A 23306-nucleotide genomic window follows, 5' to 3' on the forward strand; every position below is an offset into this window, starting at 1 on the left:
AATTCTAGATGTTCCTGGGAAGGTCAAAAGTATAAGATTCAGCATACAGACTTACTCTCAGCTGACTTCATATATCTGGTAGTTGCTGGGGGTGGAGAAGTGATTCTGAAAAGTCTCCAGAAGCTTTTATTGGTAGGATCAGCCCTCCACATACACGACATCATAGTATCTTGGTGGATCTTTGCAGCGCTAGATTAGCTCAAGTCTGTAACACGGAGGCCTATCCCCGAGTCTACAGAAGGATTCTAGATTTCTAAATACAGTGGTGTCCCTGGTTGCTTCTGGGTTGTTCAGTATAACCAAAGCTGGAGTGAACAACCATGGACCTTTATCTAGCTTGGATTTTAGTATGCTTGGTATTATGATACCTTCCTCAAGGGAGCTAAGGGCATCATGTTCTTTTCTAACGGAACACGTTTGAAAAACTAATAAGACCCCACAATTCTTGTACATGCAAACTAAGGTAAATGTAGCAAGTAATATAAAAAGCAGGAATAGTCAAAATCAAATAGAAAAATGATTTAAAGAAGGGGAAGTGAATTTTAAATCCTGATCCATAAGGTGATTTGGGTCAGGGCACTCTTAAAAGTGCCCTGTTGATTTTAAACATTAAGCTAAATGTTGCTTTATAGGAACTAGGGATTTCAAGCACTTCCATAAAGTTTTAGCTCATTAATTTTTATTCCCCTTGGGAACTAGCTTTTGGCTGATTTATCTAAGTCAGAACTTTTTGAATATGATATTCTTTTCACATTCATCTCATTACGTTTTTTCAAGTTCATCTTAAGCCATATATATATATATATATATACACATACATATATATATATTTTTGCCATTTTGTGTAAATGTGTATGGCCCTTGGAAGTCCTTACCAGGAAAGAGAAAATTTGAGATGTTAAGGAGCTTAAAATTTAGTACTCAGGATTTTCATAGAAAAAGTTATCACCACAGACTGTATTCATTTGATGACCACACATAACAGATTTTCCAGTTCCAATTTGAAGACCATATCCTACATCTTAAAATTTTCCTCCTTCATTTGCCTCCTTCTCTTTTATTGCTATGCTGTTAAGGCATGATTAAGACACTATTAAAAAAATTTTAGTGGTTAACACTGATAATGTTTTCTCCCTTTCAGAAGATTTTTGCTAAATCATAGAACACAATGGATTTTTAGTAAATGCTCATTCAAATGGCAGAACATTTTGGTTGCCATATTTAGGCTTGATTGAAAGTGAAATTGGTCATGGTTACAAAATTCATCTTTTCTTTGACTTCCTGAAGCCTACATTTCCAGATCGGCCACTACTTGCTTTGAGAAAAAAAATCTAATATTATACCCTTGATAAAAAGAAAGTAAATAATCTGTCATAAAGCATCAGTAATTAAAACTGAAAAGTCCTTAAAAATTCTAGATCAATTGCATCATGTGAATTTGTTTTCTCATTTATAAATGGCTTATCAATAAGTGGAACAAAACTAAAAGTGAATGAATTACTCCTTAGGAATAAGTATTACTCTGTCTTAATAATCAAAACAGAATGTGTAGTTTAAAAATGTGAGTTCAGATGTGTTGATACCAAATGTTGAAAAAATATAAAAATAGTATTTTATAGCTCATTTATTATTTGTGATAGCTACATCAGAAAAAACACTATACAAACATTGGATATGGTTTCCACCAGAGTACATAATTTTTGTGTTTTTTAAAATTATAACTAAGAATTTTTTAAAGAAACTGTAATATGGTTAAACTGTTAAGAAGGATTATAAAAATTAGTATAAAATATAAACTCTGTTCTTGCTTGACTTAGAATCTCATTGAATAAAAGGAGACCCACACAGCAGTAGTGAGTCAGTACTCTCAAAACTCACTTCAAACATATTTGTCTGTGTAGCGTTAATATCAATGTTTCTGTATAGAATCTCAATTCCCTTATTTATCACGTTCGACTATCCTTTTTTTCTACCCCCCCCCCCCCCCCCGCCCAAAAAAGATGAGGTCTTGCTCTTTTGCCCAGGCTGGAGTGCAGTGGTGTGATCACAGCTCACTGCAGTCTTGAACTCTTGAGCTCAAGTGATCCTCCCACGTCAGCCTCCTGAGCAGTTAGGACTACAGGCATGTGCCACCACGCCCAGCTAATCTTTTTTTTTTTTTTCTTTTTTTTTTTTTTATTATACTTTAAGTTTTTGGGTACATGTGCACATTGTGCAGGTTAGTTACATATGTATACATGTGCCATGCTGGTGCGCTGCACCCACTAACTTGTCATCTAGCATTAGGTATATCTCCCGATGCTATCCCTCCCCCCTCTCCCCTCCCCACCACAGTCCCCAGAGTGTGATATTCCCCTTCCTGTGTCCATGTGATCTCATTGTTCAATTCCCACCTATGAGTGAGAATATGCGGTGTTTGGTTTTTTGTTCTTGCGATAGTTTACTGAGAATGATGGTTTCCAGTTTTATCCATGTCCCTACAAAGGACATGAACTCATCATTTTTTATGGCTGCATAGTATTCCATGGTGTATATGTGCCACATTTTCTTAATCCAGTCTATCATTGTTGGACATTTGGGTTGGTTCCAAGTCTTTGCTATTGTGAATAATGCCACAATAAACATACGTGTGCATGTGTCTTTATAGCAGCATGATTTATAGTCCTTTGGGTATATACCCAGTAATGGGATGGCTGGGTCAAATGGTTTTTAAAAGATTAGCTGGCTTCCACTGTTGGTGGAAGCCAGCTAATCTTTTAAAAACATGTTTAAAGATGGGGCTTCACTATGTTGCCCAAGTTGGTCTCAAACTCCTGGCCTCAAGTGATTCTCCTACTTCAGTCTCCCAAGTACTTGGGATTATAGGTGTGAGCCACTGTGCGTGGTTGCAGCATCTTTTTATAGCACCTCCTCTCATTATTTTATCTGTACCTCTCATGTAACTTTTTCTTTCTACTCCCTGAGATTTATCAGCCTGAAATTCCTTTGGTAAGTTAGGGCTTCTCTTCTAATACTCTTATTGGAAACTGCATATTACTTTCTCTCAAAGCACTTTCTTCCTTCCTTTTTCTTCCTTTCCTTTCCCTTTCCCTTCATTCCCCCTTTTATTTCTTCCCTTCCTTCCTCCCTCCATTTCTTTCCCCATTTCTCCCTCCTTGTATTATATCCCAGGCATTATTCTAAGCACTTCACGTATATTGACTCTTGTAATCTTGTTAATAACCTGTAAGGTAAGCATGTAATTTTTTCCATTTTATAAATGAGAAAATGGAGGCATTTTGTTATCCAGGCCCCAGGCCTGGTTAGTTCTGTGATGCGGTGATGTCATCAAGGCCCAGGTCCTCTCCATCTCAGGCTTCTGCCATTCTCCTTGATGAAGGCCTATTTGACATTCAGTCTTTAACTCTACTTTTGTCTTTGAATCTGATCATCTTCCTTTTATCCAAAACAATCACATGAAAGCAAGGCTCTGTTTTCAAAAGTTTCTAAGACACTATGTAACAAAATATTTAAATAAAAATGTAACAACATAATGCAGGACAAAATTACCTAAGTGTCACAATGAATAAATCAAGCAAAAATAAGCATTCTCTATGACTTCAGTGGAAGTGGTCTGTATGTTGATAAAGGAAGAAAAGCTAAGTTCAATCAGTGTGTATCAGGGATACGTGTGGATAGTTGACCCCTCTGCTCCCATCCTGGAGAAGAATTTAAATAAAAGATCAGTTCAGCCAGAATCTTGTTCAAGTACAGCCCTCTGTCACACTTGGCCATAACTCTTTGTGTGTGTGCATATGTGTGTGTGCATGTGGTGTCATACTCCTTGCTTTTTCCCATTCATTTTCTGCAATCACACTGGCTATCACTGATGCCTGAGAAGATCCTTCTTACCTTTTTTCTGTGCACAGTAACAGCTGTAGGTGGTCTCAGCATGCTTCTGTGGGGTTCTGAAGTCTATCCCTGGCAGCTGGGGCTCCAGCTTTCTTGTTTGATATGTAGGCAGACCATCTATGAGTGGATGGCTCCTGCTTAGAGAGAAGTAAGGCTCACTCCATCCATGCATCCGTGAATAATAGATACTGCACCAGGTAGGACACAGTGGCTCAAGTCTGTAATCCCAGCACTTTGGGAGGCCGAAGCAGATGGATCACCTGAGGTCAGGAGTTCAAGACCAGCCTGGCCAACATGGTGAAACCTCATCTCTACTAAAAATACAAAAATTAGCCAGGTATGATGGTGGGCGCCTGTAATCCCAGCTACTCTGGAGGCTGAGGCAGGAGAATTGCTGGATCCTGGGAAGCAGAGGCTGCAGTGAGCCGAGATCATACCACTGCACACCAGCCTGGGTGACAGAGCAAGGCTGTCTCAAAAAAAAAAAAAAAGAAAAGAAAGAAACAAAACCACTGCCTGCAGATTCTTGCTCTGGACAGAAAAGGGTGAGTGTGCCTAGACTTTACTGCCACTGTCCTTAGCCGAGCTAGCTAGTCATCTGTTATCTGGGGTGAGGGAGATGTTTGCATTTCAATTTCATCTCCTGGTGTTTTGGAAGGGTACAGTTCCTAAGAAGAGCTCTTCACAGAACTACTTGTTGGCATAATTAGGACAACATTAACTCAGTCAGAAAGGTAACAGTTATGGAAAATTATGGGAAAATGATTTAGCTGTACTATTGAGTTTTCAATAAATATTCAGTATTTTCAACCTCTTAGTCTGTATTGGTTCTTTGTCTCTGTATATAATCTTCCTTAAAACTTACCCATTTTGAGGAAATTATCTCTTATTACTATGTGCTTCATTCTATTCAGTGCAGCTTGTTAGCCGAAGAATCTGTATTCTGTTTCTCTACTCCATCTCCCATTCTACTTCTATGTTCCCAGATGAGCCTCAATCAATCTGATGTTGGCTTCAACATTTTACTGAAAATTGGCTCTTCCTCTCATGTTTCATATTTCTAAAAAGTCATTTCATCAAAATCTCAGTCTTCTTTGTAATTCTATTCTCCAATAAATACATTAAATTTCTAGTTGTAAAATTTTCTGAACGCCTGTTTTTTCTTTGTGAAATGATTGACAACTAATTCCTTAAAACTCACTCCTCCTTGGGCTTGAATCATATTGTCACTCTTTCTAGTTTTACCATTACTTCTATAGTCATTACTTCTTGGCCTGTTCTTTGTTCACTAGCCCCTTAAACACTGCTATTAACAAAGCATCTAACTTTAGCTTTTTTCCTCCTATTTTTACATTTTCCCTTCTTTATTCGTTCATCCAATATCTATCCAGCTTTTATTATAGAAAAGTTCTAATCTAGGTATTTAGAATTCTTCAATGAACGAATCAAAAGTTTCCTGCCTTCACAGAGTTTTAGGTCTAAGTGGAAACAAACAGACAAAAAATATTATAATTTGGTAAACTATGTGATTTGCTAGAAGGCATTGTGAAAAAAAAATTTGAAAAGATCAGGGGAATATGGAATGTTGGGCTGGTACACTGAGTTTGCCTTTTTAAAAAGAATTCTCAAGGTAGGTTTCAAAGAGGAGACATCTGAGCAAAAACTTGAAGGAGATGAAATAGTTAGCTATGTGCATATCTAGGGTATAGCTTTCCAAATAGATGTAAGAGGCAATGCAATGTCCCTAAGGTAGGGCTGCTTGGCATGTTTGATACAGCCATATAGACCTCCTTGCTGTTCCTTGGAGTAAGAGAGAAGTTTTGGATAGAAAATCTAGGCATTCAAAATAGACTTGTAAGTCTGGGATTTCTTTTAGAAAGCCAAATAGAGATGTTCAGAAAATAGTTGAGTAAGTAGGTCTGCTATTGAAGAAAGCTATATAAATTGAAGATATAAATTTAGAAGTCTTTAGCATAGCCATTGTATGAGTTATAGAAAGCAATGCATTCCATACTATCTGTGGTAATGTGGGTGTAAGCAAACCCACTGTATTACCAGTCATATAAAAATATATAGCACATGCAATTATGTACAGTACATAGTAATTGATAATGGTAATCAACAATTATTTATGTATTTACTCTATTTTAATCCTTTAGAGTGCACTCCTTCTACTTATTAAAAAAAAGTTAACTGTAAAACAGCCTCAGTCAGGTGCTTCAGAAGGTATCTAGAAGAAGGCATTGTTACCATAGGAGATGCCGCTCCATGTGTGTTATTGTCTCAAAGAGTTGAATAAGATGTGAAGATGGAAGACAGTCATATTGATGATCCTGACCCTCTGTAGGTCTAGGTCAATGTCTTAGTTTTGGTTAAAAAAACTAAGGCCTATGTTTGTGTCTTAGTTTTGAAACAAAATGTTTGAAAAGTAAAAAAAAAAAAAAAATAGTAAAATGCTTATAAAATAAGAATGTAAAGAAAATATTTTTGTATAATTGGACAATGTATTTGTGTTTTAAGCTGTGTCATTACAGAAGATTCACAAAGATAAAAATATAAAAGGCTTATAAAGTAAAAAGTTATAGCAAGCTAAGGTTAATTTTATTATCGAAGACAGAAAACATTTTAAATAAATTTAGTGTATCCTAATTGCACAAGTTTTATAAAGTCTATAGTTGTATACAGTAATGTCCTAGGCCTTGACACTCACTTACCACTCATTGACTCACCCAGAGCAACTTCCAGTCCTGCAAGCTCTGCTCATGGTAAGTGCCCCAGAGAACTGTACCATTTTTGTATTGTATTTTTAGTACAGACAGGGTTTCACCAAGTTGGCCAGCATGGTCTCGATCTCTTGACCTCGTGATCCGCCCACCTCGGCCTCCCAAAGTGCTGGGATTACAGGCGTGAGCCACCCTGCCTGGCCCTGGATAACTTTTAAAAGTGTTTCCTCCAGACTCATCTGGCTCATTAACCTTTCTTTTTTTGTTTTTCTTTTTGTCTTACAAGTCTCTTTGATTTTATTAAGTGACATCATTTTTTTGTTCTGTTATGAATGCGTGCTGTTCAATAAGCCCATCATTTATTTTCACCGTGTTGTCTATAGACACTTTTTCTGCATTGTAAACATCATCATCATCACTATTGTCACAATCACCTTGCTTCAGAGCTAGGCTACCTTACCCTAGCTGACCATCAGTCAATGAAGGAACAATAGAAACCCCATTATTGATGTTAAAAACTTCTTTAATGTCCACTTCCAGATTGCTGACAAACTCTGAAGGTATATTTTTCGCACATGTAAGGAGGATAGACATCATTTTTCTCACTTGACGTACTCAATTCTTCATAGTCATCATCTTGTTCATCATGATCACTGAACATAGTCACAGGCCAAAGTTTGTGCCAGGCAAGCATACTGTGTCTTTAGTCACTGTGTTCCAAGCATTGATATCAGCATATATAGCCTCCTTCATGCTAAACTTTTTAATAGAAAGCCTTCCACATCCACAACTCACCTCTGTTTACTGCAGCTAGCATGGTGCAGTAATGCTGAGGTTTGGGGTATGAACGATCCTGTCACCCAGGTGGTAAGCTTAGTGCCAATAGGTAGTTTTTCAGCCCTTGCCGTCTTCCCCCTCTCCCTTCCTCTGGTAGTCCCCAGTGACTATTGTTCTCATCATTTTGTCCATATGTACCCAATGTTTAGCTCCCACTTATAAGTGAGAACACATGTATTTGGTTTTCTGTTCCTGCATTAATTCGCTTAGGACTATGGCCTCTGCTGCATCCATGTTGCTGCAAAGGACATGATTAAATTCTTTTTTAATGGCTGCATAGGATTCCGTGGTGTATATGTACCATGATTTCTGTATATAATCCACTGTTGATGGGCATCTAGGTTGATTCCATGTCTTTGCTGTTGTGAATAATACTATATGTCTGCATTTTGGCTGCAGCATGTAACATAAGATCAGGTGTAGAATTTTCCATTTGTGCCATCATATTGGTGCTCAAAAGGTTGTTGGAGCATTTTGGATGTAGGATTTTTACAATAAGGATTCTCTAACTGTACTTATCTCCTACTATCTTTGTATGTACTCAACTACAAAATTTATATGTATATTCCAGACTTCTCTGTACCTGATTTTTAAGCAGGATTCTCAAAAAAAAAAAAAAACAAACAAAACAAAACTACCAAACCATATCAATCATGTCCTGTCCATGTCCTTGTCTATTTTTTCCCAAGATGATTTATGAATTTGTAGGAACCAATTTTCTTCCTTTCCTTCTCCATTGTAAATCCAAAAAATCACAGATATTTGTGTCAGACTCTATGCACCTGATCTTCATTCAGAATCTCTCTAATTTAATGTTGGAGTGAAAGTGCAGTGACTGGAGTTTAAGTTTCTGTTTCAAGGAGAATTATGGGATGATGAAAACAAAGTAAAAAGCAGGGGTCAAATTTTGTGTCAAGGAACACTTCAGTTTTAGACACGTTGAGTTTAAGGTGAAAGTAAGACATTGATGCAGAAAAGGTAGAGATGTGACATGGTATCTTAGAAAGGAAAGTTAGAGGTAAGCCAAAGGTGAAAAGGTAAAGATTTTTCTTCTAACGTTGATGGTAAATAGCTTTATAACTAATAGATAAAAATGATATCCAGAGCACAATATTTAACATCATATCAATGATCCTATGTACACAAAATTACAAAAAAGAAATACCCAAAGCTTTCTAGCTTTCTTCATAAATGAAAGAATTCAATAAAAATATAAATACTATGTGTCATTTTAGTAAAATCTCCAAATATTGTGAAACGTATATAGGATATGAATGTGTTGTTTTCAACAGGGCCATTTTAAAACCTCGGTAATACAAATGAAACAGATTTAAATTGGGGAATTAAACTTACTGCAAAAAAAAAAAATTTAGCATAGTGTTTTTTTCCCCCTTCAGGAGGAATAGCGATCAAAGTTATTGTTATATATTTACTTTTAAATTTTATTTAGTGACGACTCACATTTAACAGCGAAATTTCCCACACTGTTTAAAATCTTAGAAGTTAAACCATGATTATTGATTTGCAGATGAATCCTATACAAAAACTTATTGAATCGTTTACTGATTGAGATGCTAAAAGTTTTCCATTTGGCTTTATATTTGTGGGGTCTCCAGGTGTCTCTTGTCAGGGAAAGCACTGTTAATAATTGTAAACTGTGATTATTAATTTTATTAACCCAAGGACAAATCAACCATTCTATCACAGATCAAAGCTCTTTTTTTTTTCTCCAAGTGGCAGGTGTGCTAGGGATCCTTTATTTCTTATAAGTAAATGTAGCTTTGTATGTTCCTGCTCACCACAAATATTACAAAATAAACATATCCATTTAAGTTTCATGTAATACTAAATACATACAAAAGAATGTGTCATATGTCTCCAAGCCGTGAAGCACAATATTAAATTATACGTTAAACCCATGATTTAACATAAGAATTCCAACATTACTGAAGCCATTGAAACAAACTGTCTTTCTGCACACCTCCACCCACTACTTTGCCTAAATATTTTTGAAATGTTCAAATTATCTTTATATTTAAAATAAGAAAAACAGGAGTTTGTTTTTACTTGCTCCACTTGTCAGAAATAAAGTATCAAAAACAGATTTGAATGGGTTGCTGTCTCTCTGTGTTAGAGAAGTGAGGATATCCAAGTCTCTATCACCATTTAAACTCTTCTAGGATCTAAGCTCTGATAATCTTCTGGGTATAATTTGATTGTTTTTGTAATATAGCTGCCTATAGTAACAAACGCCGTACTAGGTTTTTAAAATCAATTATCTAATTTTACATTATTTAATATTTATCATTAACCATATGATAGATAACAGATATTATCTTCATTTCATAGATTAGACTTTACGTGCTTAGGAAATTCAAGTAACTTGGCCAAGGTTCAACAGTTGGTAAATAGCAGATCTGGGATTTGAATTCAATACTCATTTAGTTCAATCTTATGTTCTTTCTACTCTCATGCACACAGCTTTAGTGTGTATGTGATGGGCTGATATAATAGCTGAACATAAAGATGTAATCATAAATTTCTGATTTATGGTTCCTTTTCAAGGGTTTACATTTAATATCAGCAATCTCAACTTAGATAATGATTTTTTATGTTAACATTTGAATTCATGGGATAAAGTGTAGTAAGTATCAATCCATTTCTGAATAAATGAGCTAATTGGTTATTTCATATTTGGCACATTATCTTCAAATTAGCCTTTTCCAATATTAAATGTGACACTGCAAATTTTAGAACAATTAACATTTTTGGTGATAACAAATTATCCTTTGGAGTACAGATATGCCCATGTATTATGTTCAAATATATTTACATAAAAATGTAATCAAACCCAAGGAAATTTTAAAATATGACTTAAGATAAAAATTAAGCTTAAGGCCTAGCTATGTTGATTGATAGAATAGCTGAAAAAGATAGAAAACTAGTAAGTCTGCATTTATTCATTTATTTTATATTTTTTAAAACAATAATAATTACCATTTTTGAGTGCCTATATGTATTGGGAACAGTTTTGTGGAATATAACACTCTTGATCTTATTTAATTGCCTTTATCCTTTAAAGATTCCCATTAGGCAAGTATTTTATTATTATGATTTAATTATGAGAAAATTAACTTCCACAAAATCTCACAGCTTAAAAGGAGTATAACCAGAATTCAGTCCTAGGTCTCTGCGACTGGGAAAGCCATATTTACCTACAGAACAAGCTTCTTGAAATTTGATACAAGGGAAACCTAGATGGGGAGCCAGAAACGGGGTCTCGGGCTTTACTGCTGCCACTGACTACACATGTGCCATCAGGCAGGCCCTCTGAGTCTACTTAAAAGGGTGGAAAGCTGATATAGTCACCAAGATCTGATCTTATTCAAACATAACTTCTCCACAAATCAGTAATTTGGCAATTGCATTTCCACCAACCATCTTTCTGTTGTAATGTTTATTCTTTTAAAATATATTAAGACATTAAAATGTGCTTATTGTAGTAAATGTACATAATAGAAACACACTCAATAAAGAAAATCAACATGCCCCTCAATATTATCACTCAGGAATAATGACTACCAATTGCTCATGACTTATGAAAGGTAATATGCAGGAGGTATATAAGTAAGACGGTGGTACTTTCCTCTAGATAATTTGTATCATGCTAAGTATTTTGTTTTGTATGTTCCTTGTAACATAAAACCCATGTCAATACTGCTTCAAAAATTGTTTTTAGTAATATCAAAATATTTAAGATGGGCAACAGAGACCTTGAGGTGGGTGGGGGATACATGGAACTATATATGGAGCTTCGGACATACAGTCTAAGTGCTAAGCAAGCTGCTAAGTGGGGAAAATTTTGTACCTTCTTCGTGCAAGTTGTGTCAATTGCTATGCAATTTTTAAGTCAACAAGTTTTGAAAAACACCCATTTCACCAATGAAAAAATTATTTCTATTATATCCTGCACATATTCATTGAACCTCTGTGATTTTTTTTTTTTTTTTTTTTTTTTTTGAGATGGAGTCTCACTCTGTCACCTGGCCTGGAGTGCAGTGGCCCGATCTTGGCTCCCTTCAACCTCCGCCTCCTGGGTTCAAGCAATTCTCCTGCCTAAGCCTCCTCAGTAGCTGGGATTACAGGCACCTGCCACCACGCCCTGCTAATTTGTGTATTTTCAGTAGAGACGGGGTTTTACCACGTTGGCCAGGCTGTTTGCAAACTCCTGACATCAGGTGATCTGCCCGCCTCAGCCTCCCAAAGTGCTGGGATTACAGGCGTGAGCCACCACTCCTGGCCATCTGTGAAAATTTTAATAGAAGTATGTGATGACACTTACCAGCTGTGTCTGAAGTGTATGCTTCTGACCAGCATCATTCAAATATTAACTAACCATCCTTTAAAGATTAAAGGATAGCCACAAACATCATCATATTCATACCAGAGTTTTTTTGTTTTGTTGTATTTTTAAATATTATTTTTTAAACTTTTAACTTCAGGAATACATGTGCAGGTTTGTTACATAGGTAAACTTGTGTCATGGGGTGGGTGTTGTACAGATTATTTCATCACCCAGGTATTAAGCCTGGTACCCGTTAGTTATTTTTCCTGATCCTCTCCCTTCTGCCACCTTCCACCCTCTGAAAGGCCCCAGTGTGTGTTGTTTCCCACCATGTGTTCATGCATTCTCATCATTTAGCTCACACTTATGAGAACACACGCCTTTTGGTTTTTATGTTCCTGAGTTAGTTTGCTAAGGATAATGGTCTCCAGCTCCATCCATGTCCCTGCAAAGGGCACGATCTCATTCCTTTTTATGGCTGCATAGTATTCCATGGTATCTATGTACCATGTTTTCTTAATCCAGTCTACTACTGTTGATGGGCATTTAGGTTGATTTCATGTCTTTGGTATTGTGAAGAGTGCTGCAATGAACATAGGCATGCATGTATCTTTATAACAGAATGATTTATATTCCTTTGGGTATATACCCAGTAATGGGATTGCTGGGTCAAATAGTATTTCTATCTTTAGGTTTTAGAGGAATTACACCACACATTATTCCACAAGGGCTAAACTAATTTACACTCCCACCAACAGTGTATGTATTCCCTTTTCTCCACAATCTCGCCAGCATCTGTTAGTTTATGACTTTTTAATGATAGCCATTCTGATTGGTGTGAGATGATATCTCATTGTGGTTTTGATTTGCATTTCTCTGATGATCAGTGATGTTGAGCTTTTTTTCATGTGATTGCCATACTGGAGTTTTTAAAAGTTCATTACTGTTCTTTGGTATTTAGCCAAAGGAGTTGAAAACTTAGGTCCACACAGCTTTATTTAATTGCCAAAATATGGAAGCAACTAAGATGTTCTTCAGCAGGGGAGTGGATAAACTGTGGTATATACCTATAGTGGAATTTTATCCAATACTAAAAGGAAATGAGCTATTAAGCCATAAAAAGACATGCAGAAAACTTAGATCCATATTTAAATTCAAAAAGTGAGAGAAGCCAATCTGAAGAGACTGTCAACTATATGATCCCAAGTGCATGACAGTCTGGGAAAGCCGAAACTAGAGATAGTAAAAAGACCAATGGTTATCAGCTGTTGGGGAGAGAGAGATAAATAGGCAGAGAATAGAGTATTTTTAGGGTTGTTAGAAACTACTCTGTATGATACTATCATGTTGGATACAGATCATTATATATTGGTCCAAACCCATAGAAATTACAACACCAAGAGTGAACCCTAATGTAAACTATAGACTTGGGTGATTATGATGTGTCAAGGTAGGTTCATCTATTATAACAATTGTACCACTCTGGTGGTGAATGTTGATAATGAGAGGTTTTTCATGTGTGGGGAAGGGGGTACATGAGAAATCTCTGTACTTTCTGGTTAATCTTGCTGTGAACCTCAAATAAACACGCTTTCTTCAAAAAATTAAATATCAAACAAAATAGAACAAAAGGTGTCTGATATTAGAAGGTTTTATCAGAAAGTTTATTCTCATCTACCAATATTTTCACAACAGAATAATGATGTAAAGTTTTATCACTAATAAACTGGAATTTTTGAGGGTAGGTACACCAGATCTCACATCAATGATCCTCAGACAGTTACACTTAGGAGGTGATGTGAGCCTTCCATTAGTGGTGGCTTCCTAACCTAACAATCATACTTCTAAAACTAATCACAATGAAATAATAAGGAATGGGTGTTTTTAGAGTTTGTGATACACATTGCATAATGTCCTCTAATGTAATTTTGTCAATTTATATTTCAACATAAAAGGATATAAAATCACCTACCTTACTACCTCCTCTACAATTGTGAAAATTAATTCAGCTTTTAAAAATGTGAATTTGATACCATAAAATTTATAGCAGCCATTTGTCAAAGGCCACTCCAATGCTATAATTAAATTCTTTTTTGCAGGCAACATTTATTTCCATTCCTTAAGAATATTCCAAGGGAACATCTGTTTGTACTTCAAGTTGACTAATGTAGACTATCTAGTTTCCCTTATTCCTTTGGTTAAGCCATAATATGGATATGTGATACAAGTGCATTTCTGGGGCCTTGATCACTATGCTGCAGTGTCCTTGCAGTAACTGTAGAGTTCTACTCCTTTCTTATTTCCACTAAAAGTGCTTTCTTTCCAGTAGGATTCTGTAAAGCAAAACAGCTTAGGCCAAATGCAAACGCAATGTGTTCACATTTTTATGCACTTTAAAGCATCGGTCCATTGAACCAAACTAATATGAACATTTGGATTTTTTCCTATTTTTCTTTCTCTTTGCCTTAGTGTATCACCACAATACAAAGAAATTTAAGAAAAATTGAGTGAAAAAAACATAAAAGAAATATAAAACAAGAAGTCAGGTAAGAAGCATTCATTGAAAACATATCATCTTTAATACTATTGGCTTCTAGATTAGCAAGAGAAATAGTAAAGGACAAAATAGCCTACAAGTTTTTAAAAAAGCTGTAGGAATAACATTTGATTAATGGAATAACTTTTTGAAAGATGGAAGAGAAGACAATACTCTGTACCATGTTCCGGTCTCCTTCCACTCCCTTTTCCTCACCATAAAGAAGCACTTGTCTGATGAAGTCAGATTCTAGGACACCCATGGTGCCCAAGTTTATTAATCTCACCAAGGTATAATCTTCAAATATCCCTCCTAACACATTTCAAGAACCTATGCAACCTGAAAGAAGGCAACTGCTGTGCAGAAACCTTCAAGACAGTCCATTGTAACTCCTCTGAACCACACTGCACCCTAAGCCGCCTCATATAGAAATTCCTGGGCCACCAGCAGGGTTGAGCTATGTGTTTAAAGCCCCTGCTCGTGGGTACATGTTTTATGGCATTATTTATTTGTTTGTTTATTTTTTTCATCAGTTGAAGTGGAAAGCCAATCCATAACCTGGTAAGCATTCTTCTCTTTCTCTCTCTCTCCCTCTCTCTCTTGCATTTCATTCTCTTTTCTTCTTAACCATGATGTTCAGGTAGTCTTTTGTTGGTTGAAAGGTGACAAGATGTCAGTTTGTGGATTTAGTAGGAGAGAGGGAGGGGCAGTTTGGGGCCTGTAGGCTAAGCCATGTGCTACAGCTCAGTTTCCTTGGAGGTACTTCACTGGGGTGGGGATGGAATGTCTCAGACACGGGATGGTACCATGCTTTCCATTTAGCATAATTCATATGTATTTCTCCCTAATGGACACTGCATGTGGAAGAATAATTCTCATTTGTGCTAAGTTTTAGATAAGCCAATGTCCTTAGCTACAGATAGCTCTAACTCCTAAGACCATAACTGGACAAATCAATCTTGATATGGCTTAAACAATGACTAATTCTACTGTCGGTAGTAAAACCAAGATAATCTGATGGGACAGACATTCCCTTATTACTTCATTCATGCTGTGATTCCACATCTCTCTATTTATTGATCATGGGTTTTCAGTAGGATGGCTATAGGTTGCCTTTATAACATTTCTGTGTGCAACCAATGCCTGACCCACTTGCTTCCCCAGTGACCACCATGGCTTCTATTGTCCTTCCCTGAAGACACTCTAGGTAGGACGAGACAACGATGGCTAGGCAGCGGCTCCTTAAGAAAGTTCTGCCCCGATCTGTCATCATTGCCACCACTGAAATAGATGCAGCATCAAGAATGCTCAAGGTGAGACTAAATGGGAAACCACTTTCAGAAGTCAAGAATATTTTATCTCTCTCTAGATTTTTTTAGTCTCTCTAATATGTTAAATATGAAATATGCTATTCCCTGTGGCAATAAAAATATGAGCATAAGGCTTTTCTTTAAGGGGCTCACATGCTAACAGAAAAGACAGATTGCACAAAAATAAAACAGCAAGGAAAGTGAGACTGCAATATGGAACTGGGGATTCCAAACAGGAATCTGAATATTATGGTTGGATAAGGTCTGAAGTCGTGATGACATGTTGTTATTAGATGTAAGGTGAATGGAGCAGAAATAGAATCCCCTTTCCTTGAGGGGAATGTTCTCATACAATTCTGTGAATTTCAGTTCTTTGCTCCTAATATATTTAAAATTACCTACTTGGAATAACCACTTTCTCTGCATCTGCTCTAGCAGCCATGGTCACTACAGTATCTTCATTTCGTGTACTTCAAGCTTGTTTCTTCCAAATCTCCAGCCCCACTCTCACTCTCTGCTCCCTCCTGTATTCATCCTAAATATACTTGCTTAAGCCTACAGTTTTAAACCATAACACTTCCCCAGTTGATACAATAACAATCCAACTAGAGCTGGTGGGGCTCCAAATCTCACTGGATGTGGAATGGAGCTTAGAGGTGGCTTGGGTAAGGCCTGGCCTCTGAGGGAATCTTGTTTTTACTTGAACAAAAGGAAGTAACTTGAATAGAGGAAGACTTGGAGAATAGAAAAACTAAGTAAGAGACGGTCTCTGCACTTAAAGGAGCTGAAGTCCAATATGGTACCATGGCATATAGGGGAGGGTGGTGTTATATGGCTCGTTCATGAATTATACACACCCTAACACTGTAAACCACTCCAGGAGAAGGTATGAACCTGAAGAAGGAGGAGCCAGGATTTCCTTCTGAGTATCTGAGATGACACTTGGAGGAGAAATAGGATAAACTGGGAAGGGCAGCCACCACAGAAGATGGGGTGTGCTCATAGCTCTCTTTTTCATATCTCTAGTCCCTGGGATTTTTCAGATTCATGAAATGAAAGAATGGACAGGAAATGTAGCAATGAAAAAAACATAACTGTGTCCCTCTACTGCTATAGACTATGATTGTTAGATTAGTGTATATTTAAATCCTCACATTCACTTTTGCTTCAAAATAGAGGAATTGCAGTGGAATTAAAATTTCAGCTTTAGTACCACTGCTTATGTGTAAACTTTAACTTCACTATTATCCTTTAAGGTAGTGTTTTCAGATGAATGTTGAAAGTGTTTCTTGGGTCTTATAATCAGTGTAGAACATTTAGATTTGAGTTAAGGAGTACCTTTGCATATGGCCTCTGCCCATGAGCATTTGAAGACCCTATAAATCCTAAGATAGTTTACTGGTAATCCTCAACCTAATATATTCTTTTGCTTTATTTTAAATTACACACAGATTAGAAAGTACAGTACAAATTTTATTGCTCAGTGGCCAAATCTGTAGGATTATTTTGGAGCAAAACATTTTACTCTTCAAGAAGTGGCTGTGGAAGGCTAGTTTATTGCGTGCCATCCTCTGGGGTTTGGTGGGTGCCTCCCTTCCTGCTTAAAATGTACCAGCATCACAGATACCTTTATTTTAGTTATTTACAAATATTGCCAGAAAACACTTCTGCTATGAATTTGGTTTTGAAGTTTAAAATCCTTGATAATCAACATTTGTACTCCAGTTCAAAAAATCAGCAATAAGTAAACAGCAAGTCATTTTCATGTGAAATGAGAAAGAATGCGATGTCAGTCCTGTACTTCTCTAGAAACAGGAAGCTAAATCTCTCAGTACAATATTACCTTTTCTGGACACTTCAGCAGACCCTGAATCCTTGTTTAAAGGGGGGCATAAATCCCCATTCTCTGTTTTATTAATATTGTTTAGGGATAATTTGGTAACAGGAAATTTAGCTTGACGTGGCAACTTAGGTTTTCCAGGACACTTTCATCCCTATAGCTGCCTTTTCCCACCCACCCCAAACCGAATTGCCTGTGTGAAATAGCCTGTTTGCTAAGGGAGATGAATCTTTCTGTGTCTGAGAAGTACACATAGTTTTCTAACTCAGCATCTCTCTTTCTTCAGCACCTGTTTTTCTCTCTAGAGGAGTTTCATTTCTACTTCTGCACAGGGAGGATGAACAAACCTTTAATTAAATTACTTGAAATTTCAGTGATGATATCTTTAAAAATGATTATACATCTATTCTTTAAATATTTTCCCTTAACTGCTAGAATGAACTCTCTACATTTCAATGGTGGATAGTATAATATAATAAAGCATTTATTAGAATATATTTAATGAGGCTCTGATTTCTATGTTACGAAAGCACGCAAAGTGTCCAATGCTTATGAATAACACGAAAGAGACATTGTTAAGCTTTTAATAAGGACTTTTCTTTTTGTAAATCCACAGTGCCTACAACCTATAACATAGATTCATATTTTATGGCCAAAAAGTAGCATGACATTGGAAATAATACAGAGACTGGGCATTTTTTCTCATTAAAAATCATAGGCTTAAATTTACACAATGGATATTCTCAACCAGTACCCTACATAGAAGAGAAAGCTGTTGCAGAAGTACAATATTCAGGTAGGGTAAGAATGAAAAAGTCTCTTATGCATGTTCCTATATTGCGTGCTCTGTCCCCATTTAATATCTGCTAGACAAGTCACAAAGGCCTCCCAGGGGATAGCAACAGATGATCTCTTTGAAGGTTTTCCTCAGTTCTTGACTCCGGAGTGCATAAATCAGAGGATCGATGATTGAATTACACATGATCAGTATGAGATACAAGTTAAAGTGAGACATGAAGCACACACAATATGGATTCTGAGGACAAGAGATGTAGAATATTAAGTGGAGGAAGAATGGGGCCCAGCAGACAACAAAGACGCCAATCAGGATGGTCAAGGTAATCGCTCCCTTCATATTGGCACCTTGGCGGATGGCACCAGTGCCGGGGAGGACAGCAATCCTCTTAATGTGAAGCCTGGCCATCAGGAACATGTGGACATAGAGAGAAGCCATGAGAGCCAGCATGGTGAAGAACATGGTGATGAGGCAGATGATGACAGCACTACTATCTGAGTAAATGATGAACAAAATGCCTGAAACCGTGCAAGCTGCCCAGATACAACTTATGATGATCCCAACCCTCTTAACTGTCATAATGTTATGGTACTGGAGAGCATAGAAGATAGTAAAGTACCTGTCCACTGCAATTGAAAGCAGGCTGCAAATGGATGCAAGCAAGGAGCTACAGATCACCGAGTCAATGACATTATCAATATTCACTGTGAAACTCTGTGCATCCGTATCTGTACTGTTTAATAGGGTGATGACAATGGTTTCTGATCCATTTGAAACGCTCACCAGCATATCAGCCACAGCCAGGCTGCAGATGAAAAAGTACATGGGTGAATGCAGATTCTTGTTCTTGGCTATTGCCACAATCACTAAGATATTCTCCAACAAGCTGATGACACCCAGAGTCACAAACACCTCAGGAGAGACAAAAAGTTGCTCGTAGCACCCTCCATCAGAGTAGCCTTTTCCAAGGGACTCACTGGCATTGCTGTGCAGTCTGTAACTGCTGCGGTTCCAGAGGTGCAGAGAAGTGTGCATCCCACGGTGGGTGGAGTTCACCATGCTGGCAGGAGAATTCCAGTGTCCCCCTGAATTGATTTAACCTCCTGGGTCAGGGAGTCGTCTCAGTTATTTACTCCAAGTCGTTATCTGTCTGAAAGTTGTGAGGCTAAAATTGCCATGCCTGCTGTGAGTAAATGTCACAAGTCCAGAGCTTGACATGGAGTTTTTAGTCTCTTTTAGGTACGACTCTAATCATCATCACTTTAAAATCTTGGGCTTCAAAATATTCATTCTCAGTTGAAAGAGTCTGCTCTTTGCTTTCTTGTTCTCACTTCTGCTTTAACTTTAATCTTATGCATTCAAGTCTGTTCAAAATAATTTTCCTAGAAGCTGCCATGCCATTGGGAGACGAATCTGTGCGCACATGCTCACATCGGCTGCCTCTCGGAAGCTTCTGTTTCCAGCCTGAGCGTTGCTTTGAGTGTTAGGGGCTGTAGGCGCCAGCTGCTGATTTTTATGATGTGTGGAGAGAAAAAAAACATGTTCACGGTGGCTCCTCCTCCGCTTCCTTCTGACCAATCCCAATGCAACGGGAGTCTGTGAGACAGGATTATGTTTCAGAGACACAAATTGCAGGGTGACACAGATTCAGATGCAGAAGCTCCTGAAGTCTGAAGTCGAGAAGCAAGCCGGATAAGAGAGACTGAATTTCCCTTTTTAAGTTTTCAAGGGAAACAACTTGATCCCTAGAGGCCATTCTGTGATATCAAAACAAGCTATCTTGAGGCAGCCAGGTTCATTCTTATGTAAAAGACATCATGTGTGTGTGTAAAATGAAATGGAAAGTATACTGTCCTATGTTCCTGAAACAGATACTCTGCTTTTTGGCTAGGATACTGAATTTATTTACCCTCTTAATTTTTTGTTTTTATTAAGAACCCAGCCAGTAGTGGTTCAATTAAAATACCTGGATATTTAATGATACAGATAGACATGGTATGGCTGGAAGAACTATGTAGGTAGCTATAAATTATGAATGGGTTCAAAAGGGGTTGATTTTAGTGCACTAATATCCCATATTTCTCTATTGAAGGGTTTGTGTTATAGCTGAAAAAAGGTGCTTTTTATTTACAATATTTTAAACTCATACGGCATTAATGTAACTATGCTTACACTGAACTCAGGAAAATAATAAGCTGCATTCTGTTTTTTTTTAAGCAACTTTTTTTTAAACCTCCATAGTTTAACGTATTGTAAGTTGAACCGACAAATACCTAGTAACTTTACTTATCAAGCCAAGACTGGTGATACTAGTTATTTATTGAAGTTTCTGAATATTTTGCTTAAGGTGGTTTGAAAGATGGCAGCAAAGTTACTTTCCAAATTAATTGAACAACAGATTATACAAAATTTTGTATATTCTTTTCTTCTATGATTATTTTTGGTTTTAGTGCTCTATAGTTTGTAGCTGCTTATTTCAGGGTTAATTCTGAATCTCAATTACTTAGGTTGGGAATGTATCCTCTTTCCTTTTGTGACAGAGACAATACTAAGTATTGTTCCTGAGCATTGAGATAAATTAACGTCTTCCATCCACCTTTGGAATTGGGTAGGACCTTATGACTAAATTCTAGCTAATGGCATGTTGACAGTGAGGCTCATCGCATTAGCTCTTTCATAATTTTACACAAGTTTTCTCTCCTGTCTTTGAAATCGCATGTTACAGGTGGCAGGACCATATCATGAAAGGAGCCTGTCTCTTGAATGATTGCACAGAGCAGAACTCACACCTCCAACTCCCTTCCCCTGTATTTCTGAATGCCTAATCATCTGTATATTGTAAAATGCTGGAATGGGCTTTCCTGAACATCATGAGCTGGAAATCTTACCTTCTTCTTGCCTTATTTTTTCTCTTTTTAAGAATTGACATATAATTCACATATCAAAAAAAATCACCTCTTTAGTAATTAAATGGATTTTTTTGGGGAATATATTCACAGAGTTGTGCCATAATCATCACTTTCTATTTCTAAAACATTTTCATTATCCCGTTAGCAGTTGCTCCCCATTTTACCCTTTCCTTATCCTCTAGAAACTGCTAATCTACTTTCTGTCTCTATCAATGTGCCTATTTTAGACATTTTATATGATTGAAATAATGCAATATGTGGCCTTTTGTGGCTCACTGTTTTCATGTAGCATAATATTTTCAAGGTTTGCTTACACTATAATGTGAATCAGAATTTGATTTTTTAAAAATTGAAACAGGATCTTGCTCTGTCACCCAGGCTGGAGTGCAGTGGCATGATCGTGGCTCACTAGGTTCAAGTGATCCTCCTACTTCAGCCTCCTGAGTAGCTGGAACTAAGTGTACCTCCACACCCAGCTAGCTTTTAAAAAAAATTTTGTAGAGATTGAATCTCATTATGTTGTCCAGGCTGGTCTCAAACTCTTGGGCTCAAACGATATGCCCATCTCGGTTTCTCCAAGTGCTGAGATTACAGGCATGAGCCACTGTGCCCAGTTTTGATTAGTTTTTATGGCTGAGTAATATTCCATTGTATGTATACATTTATATATATATACATAAATGTATATATATATTTGTATATATATATGTAATATATATATATATATATTATTTTTTTTTTTTGAGATGGAGTCTTGCTCTGTCACCCAGGCTGGAGTGCAGTGGTGCAATCTCAGCTCACTGCAAGCTCCGCCTCCTGGGTTCACACCATTCTCCTGCCTCAGCCTCCCAAGTAGCTGGGACTACAGGTGCCCGCCACCGCACCTTGCTAATTTTTTGTATTTTTAGTAGAGATGGGGTTTCACCGTGGTCTCGATCTCCTGACCTCATGATCCGCCCGCCTCGGCCTCCCAAAGTGCTGGGATTACAGGCATGAGCCACTGCACCTGGCTGTATACATTATATTTTTAAATGTATTCATCAGTTGAGGAACATTTGGGTTATTTCCAGTTTTGGCTATCACGAATTATGCTGCTAGGAATATTTATGGACAAATTCTTATGTGACAGATGATTTCAATTCTTTTGGATACACAACCAGGAATGGAATTGCTGAATCATATGATAACTCTGTTTCTTGTTTTGAGGAACTGCCAAACTGTTTTCTGAAGTGGCTACACCATTTGACATTTCCAGTTAGCAATGTATGAGGGTTCAAATCTCTTCACATTCTTGCTAGCACTTGCTATTGTCCATCTTTTTTATTTTAGCCATCATAAGGATATGAAGTGAACTCTCATTATACTTTTGATTTTCATTTCCCTAATGCCTAATGATACTGAAGATGATTTTACATCCTTACCAGTTACTTGTGTAATAATCTTTGGAGAAATGCCTATTCAAATCCTTTGCTCATTTTTAATTGGATTTTTTTAAATTATTGAGTTGTAGTGGCTCTTTACATATTCTGGGTACTTTTGCCATTTCAATTATTGATAGTGTTCTTGAAACCACAGACCTTTTAATTACGATGATGTTAAATTTATCAAATTTTTTTGGTTGCCTGAGCTTTTGGGATCATATTTAAAAAAGGATTGCCTAACCCATGGTTATTAAAGTTTACACTTATATTTTGATATCTTCTGTTTGATGAGAAATTGTTCTCATAATTTCCTTTAATTTTTAGATATAGTTTTCGCTAATCATTTGAACATGTTTGAACTGATTTAAAGGCTTTATATATTAAGTGCAACATCTAGACTTCCCCAGGAATAATTTCTGCTGACTTCCTTTTCCTAATGTGTATGGGCTATATTTTCTTATTTATTTGCCTGCATTTTATTTATTCATTTTTGTTAAAAACGGGGAATTTTGAATAACACAATCCAGCAACCCTGAAAATCAGATTTTCTCTCTTACCCAGGGTTTGTTGTTGTTGTTGTTTGTTATTGTTGTTGTTCAGTAATTTTTCTTAAATAATTCTAAAAAGTGTGTATTCTTTGTCTTGTATAATCAATGAGGTCTCTGCTCTGATAGCTGATTGGTCAGCTGATAAGTGGA

The 23306-nt window shown here is 36.9% G+C and overlaps 1 protein-coding gene across 1 annotated transcript; it reads right to left on the minus strand.

The window, feature by feature from the left end:
• Positions 1-18050: 18050 nt before the first annotated feature.
• Positions 18051-22781, minus strand: MC4R (melanocortin 4 receptor). The gene has a single exon (XM_003827262.6). It carries the CDS (start codon positions 19335-19337, stop codon positions 18339-18341), a length of 999 nt encoding a protein of 332 aa, XP_003827310.1. The 5' UTR covers positions 19338-22781; the 3' UTR covers positions 18051-18338.
• Positions 22782-23306: the final 525 nt, after the last annotated feature.

This window comes from Pan paniscus, chromosome 17, assembly GCF_029289425.2.
Source record: "Pan paniscus chromosome 17, NHGRI_mPanPan1-v2.0_pri, whole genome shotgun sequence".
NCBI classification, from domain to species: Eukaryota; Metazoa; Chordata; class Mammalia; order Primates; family Hominidae; genus Pan; species Pan paniscus.